General features: G+C 52.3%; 1 protein-coding gene across 1 annotated transcript in view; it reads left to right on the forward strand.

Moving 5' to 3' along the window:
* The first annotated feature begins 669 nt into the window (after window positions 1–669).
* Window positions 670–4,988, forward strand: part of LOC119086441 (cation channel sperm-associated protein subunit delta-like) — a 4,845-nt gene continuing 526 nt past the window's right edge. Inside the window, exons 1-4 of the mRNA XM_037197987.1 lie at window positions 670–709; window positions 887–963; window positions 2,036–2,108; window positions 3,689–3,877. Of these exons, the coding sequence (XP_037053882.1) occupies window positions 890–963; window positions 2,036–2,108; window positions 3,689–3,877 (336 nt within the window). The 5' untranslated portion in view covers window positions 670–709; window positions 887–889. The remainder of the gene's footprint in view (window positions 710–886; window positions 964–2,035; window positions 2,109–3,688; window positions 3,878–4,988) is intronic.

Raw genomic sequence — 4,988 nt, forward strand, 5'->3', positions numbered from 1 at the left:
TGTGTCTGTTTATCTCTGTGTATGTGTGTGTCTGTGTGTGTGTATGTCTGTGTGTGTATGTCTGTGTCTGTGTGTGTGTGTGTAGTCAGAACACAACTTGCAGGAGTCAGTTCTCTCCACCAGACCCAAACTTGGGTTGTTAGCCCTTTGCAGCAAGCTCCTTCCTGTAGTGCGCCATCTCATTGGCCCAGTCTTTTGTGTGAGTGTGAGCCTCGGGGTCTCTGCATTCTCTGTCTCTGCCGCCCGCCGCTGTGGTAGGCCCCGGCTGACCGGGCCACAGCCACCCTGCCCAGCTCTTGTTCTGTTCCGGCCACGGGTCAGGAACGGCTCCCACCAACATCCAGTGCGGTCGGACTCCAGAACCGGGGACGCACCGGACCACGTGCTGTGCAGTATGTCCGCACGCAGCATGGTAGGAAAGGCTAACAGCTCAGCGGCTAGAGAACCGGCTGCCCCTGCAGAGGACCCGGGTTCTGTTCCCAGCACCCACACAGTGGCCTGGGGAGCACAGTGCCCTCTGCTGGCTGCCTCGGGCACTGCATACATGTGGAGCTCAGAAAGACATGCAGCCAAAACACCCACACAAGGAAAATATTTAAAAATAGAATAAACGAAAAGCCAAATACTGACAGTTGCTGTGCTTTGACCTCTCTAGGTCGTACAGGGTGAGACCGGGAAGGTGTTCGCTTCCAAGCCGCTACCTGAAGGGGTAAGTGTTCCTCGCACGCCCGTTCCTCCATGGCTGCATCACACGTCCCTAGTGTTGTCTTTCCCTTCTCTGGATCTCAGTGGCCCAGACTGGGGCCGAGGACCTGAGCTCTGGCCGTCCTGAGGACTGAGGGCAGGCGCGGCCCCTCCTGGCTGACCGGTCTGTGCTGTCCCGCAGGACATGCTGTTCTACGCCTTCAACTCCACATTCGTGCTCAGGGACTTCTGCCACAGCAAGGCCGTGCTGTACCTGGGGTGAGCCGTTCCGTCTCCTCCCCGCTCTCCTCCCCCCCGCTCTCCTCCCCCGGCCGCCCCTCGCCTTCTTCCGGCCCTTCCCCACTTCTACCCTTGCCTCTCAGTTTTTTAAAACCGACCAGCTCTGGCCCAAGTTGTTAGTCTGCGGCCCACAGAGAATCCTCGCTGGGCTGGGTGTGTACACAGAGGGGAGTCCTGGGCACAGACAAAGTATTGCCACTCAGGGTACAGGTGCCAAGCCTGTGGCTTCCGCCAATCACAGGTTGACAACACAAAAACAACAACAAAAAAATTATTTTTCTTGGCTTAAAAAAATTTTAATTACATTTATTTATTTGTGCACATGTCTGAGTGTAGACATGTAGAGGTCAGAGGCCAATTTGTGGGGGTCATTTCTCTCTCTTCCATACTGTTAGTTCTGGGGATAAAACTCAGGTGGTCCGGCTTGTGCATACGTCCTAACCATCCAGACATCTTACTGGTCCATGTTCCTTTTTTGTTTGTTTGTTTGGTTGGTTTTTTCGAGACAGGGTTTCCCTGTGTAGTCCTGGCTATAGACCAGGCTAGCCTTGAACTCAGTGCTGGGATTAAAGGCCAGTGCTACTGACTGGCCCTGCTCTTGTGTTTATAGACAGGCTCTGACTCTCTCTCCCCAGGCAGGCCTCAGACCTGCAGCGACCACAGGCCTCAGCCTCTGGAGTGCTGAGCAGAATTGCTATGTGCACCACCACTGCTGGTCACTGGTCACACACACACTTTCATTTCTTTGTTTATCTGTTTGCCAGTTTGTTTGTTTTTTTTAAACTGGGTCTCATGTAGCCCAGGCTAGCCTGAAACTCTTGATCTTCTGGCCTCAGACTCTGAAGTGCTGGGACAGCAGGCCTGTGCCACCCCACACCTGGCGTATTTCATTTGTGACCATTTTGTCTCTATGTCATTTAAAAAAAAAAGTGGGCAGACACAGTATAACATAATTCTGGGTGACTCTGGGCTTGCAGGGAACTTGGAAGGGAGAGGGTCTTAGGACTGCCCGGCCTGAGAAGCTTCCTGACCACCGTTTTCTTGGTCACAGGAAGAAGATTTTCATATCGAAGGACAATTTTGAGAGCAGCCTCCAGCCACTCATCATTCCCAAGTCAATGAGGGTAGCTAATTCCCCAACTGTGACTCCAAATGAGTCACACTCAGGAACTCTGGAGGTTGGGGCACGGGTCTGTCAGCTGCGAGATGCCGAGTCACAGGAAGTCAGAAGAGAGTGATGTCGTTCCACCCTTCTCCTCCTCTTCCTCCCCCCCCCCACCCTCTCCTTTCCTTTTTCTTACTTTTCTTTCATCCTTGTGGTCTTTTCCTTTCTCCTTTTCTGTTCCCTTCCCTTAAAATGTTTATTTGAGATTTCATCTATTTTCATTGTATGTATATGGTGTTTTGTCTGCATGCCTGGTGCCCAAGGACCAGGGAGGGTGCTGGATCCCCTGGAACTGGAGCCACAGGCGGTTGTGAGCCTCTGTGGGTGCTGGGGACCCCACCTCGGCCCCTGCAGGAGCAGCCCATGCTTGTAGCTGCTGAGCTCTCTCCAGACTCGCAGAGGAGTCTCAGTTGAGGAAGAAGGTGCACACAGTTGAACGGAGACCGGCTCTGCCTTCCGAACTTAGCATCTGGGCCGATCAATGTGGCAGAAACAAGGGAAGCAGTGGCCGAGGAGAGCATGCCCTGGGTCAAGTGAGGCTGACTGCAAACTGCCGGAGAAGCGCAGTGCCGCAGAGGGAGAGGAGGGAGGGCCTGGAGCTCCCTGGTCACCAGCCAAACAGAACTCCAGGGTCAGTGAGACCAGACCTCAGAATATGAGATCAGAGGAGCTCAGTGGTTAGAGCACTGGCTTCCCCAGCACCTGCATGGTGGCACCAACCACCTGTTTGTTACTCCAGCTCCAGGGGATGTGACACCTTCTTCTGGCCCCTGAGGTGCCTGAAGGCATGTGCCAGATCCACATTAATACAAACAATGACTCTTTTTAAAAGCTGAATTTACTTTTGTGTGTGTAACTCCATGTCTATGCACCAAGTGCATGCAGTGCCTGGGGAGGCCAGGGGGATGTTGGGTCCCCTGGATCTGGATTATAGGTGGTTGTGAGCCACCCTGTGGGCACTGGGAACGGAACCCCCTCTGGAAGAACAGCCAGCAGTCTTAATTGCTGAGCCAAGGTGCATCTGTAGGATGTGATGAAGAGGCAGGAGAATCATGAGTTCAAGGTCTGGACTATACCTTAGAAATCATACATGCTAAAAAACAAATAATTAGGTGGAGTGGAACAGAAGAGCTGGAGGCGTCAGCCGCTGGTGTCCACGTGAGCACACGCAAACAGGTGCCACACACAGCAAAAAAACAAAAAACAAATATCTATTGCGGGGGTGGGGGGGGTGGGGGGTGGTTCACGACTTCCTTCCCAGCTTTTGAGAGACAGAGGCAGGTGGATCGGAGTGAGACGGAGGCCTGCCTGCACAACATGTAGTAACTAAACAGCGAGTGTTACTATCCAGAACATTTGGTTCCTAAACTAGTATCCTAACTAGCTGCAGCTACCAGTACGTACTTGTGATGAGTCATGCTCTGGGTCTTGTCCCCCCCCCCCCATGGACCATGCCTTCCCTGTGAGCGAGAACAAACCTGCAGCCCTTCAGAGGCCCACGTCAGGCATTCTGTCACAGTGTATTGTCCTTGTCTTTAGGCGAGAGGAGCATCGGTCACAAGTGCTTTATTCACTTCTGATTCAAAACTGCTGTTGGTGGTGAATAAGAAAGTCTACATGTACAATTACCTTTGGAACAGATGGCATAAAGCTATAGGTTTGTGGTCTCCCGTGCCTGCTGCAGATCTCCTGCCCCACCCCTGCCACCCTGGGCCCTCTGCAGTCCCTGTGCCTTGGCTGCACTTTGTTTTGTTTTGGAGACAGGGCCTCATGTAGCCCAGGTCCCTCTGTCCCCTCCACTGGCAGGCATGCACCACCATGTCTGGTTTATGTGGTGCTGGGGTGGAACCTGGGGCCTGGGCATGCTACGTGGGAGCTCTGCCCACTGAGCCACAGCCCCATTCTGAAGTTTGGTGGGTTTTTTCTCCCCCTTTTAAAAATTGTATTGTATTGGTGTTTGCCTGTGTGGCTGTTTATCACATGTGTGCAGTGCCCATGCCGGCCAGAAGGGGGCGTCAGGTCCTATGTCAGAATATTTGCTTAACTATGCAAAGATAGGTTGCATTTGCGTAATTATGTAAAGATGTGTTTGCTGTGTCACCTTGCCTGCCTAAGGCACCTGATTGGTCTAATAAAAAGCCAACTGGCCAGTAGCAAGGGAGGAGGTATAGGCGGGACTTCCAGGCAGGAAGGAGGAAGGAGGCTCTGGGGAAGAAAGAAAAGAGACGCCAGGGAGATGCCAGGGGCCAGCCATCCAGACACGGAGGAAGCAGGAAAGTAGGATACACAGAATGAAAGAAAGGTAAAAGCCCTGAGGCAAAACGAAGATGAAGAGAAACAGGTTAAGTTATAAGAGCCAGTGGGACAAGCCTAAGCTAAGGCCGAGCATTCATAATTAACAATAAGTCTCTGTGTCTTTATTTGGAAGGTGTTTGGCAGTCCAAAGAAAATTCCAGCTATAGGGTCCCCTGGAATTGGAGTCACAGATGGCCGTGAGCTGCCATGTGGGCTCTGGGAATTGAACCTGGGACCTCTGTGAGAGCAGCCTGTTCTCTAACCACTGAGCCATCTCTCCAGCCCCTGTTTGTTTTGATTGATGTTGTTTGTTTTGTTTTGAGAAAGGGCATCACTCTGTAGTGTAGGCTGACCTCAGATTCACAATCCTCCTGCCTCAGCCTTAAGTCCTGAACTAACAGGCATGTGCTACCATTCCTGTCCTAATAGTTAACTTTGGAGAACTCAAAATATGCAGCCAGGTGTGTTGGGCGCAGGATTCTCAGCCCAGGGTTTGGGATGTGGAAGCAGAAGTTTCAGGACTGGATGTCCACCAGGGTGATAG

Source organism: Peromyscus leucopus, chromosome 22 (genome assembly GCF_004664715.2).
Source record: "Peromyscus leucopus breed LL Stock chromosome 22, UCI_PerLeu_2.1, whole genome shotgun sequence".
NCBI classification, from domain to species: Eukaryota; Metazoa; Chordata; class Mammalia; order Rodentia; family Cricetidae; genus Peromyscus; species Peromyscus leucopus.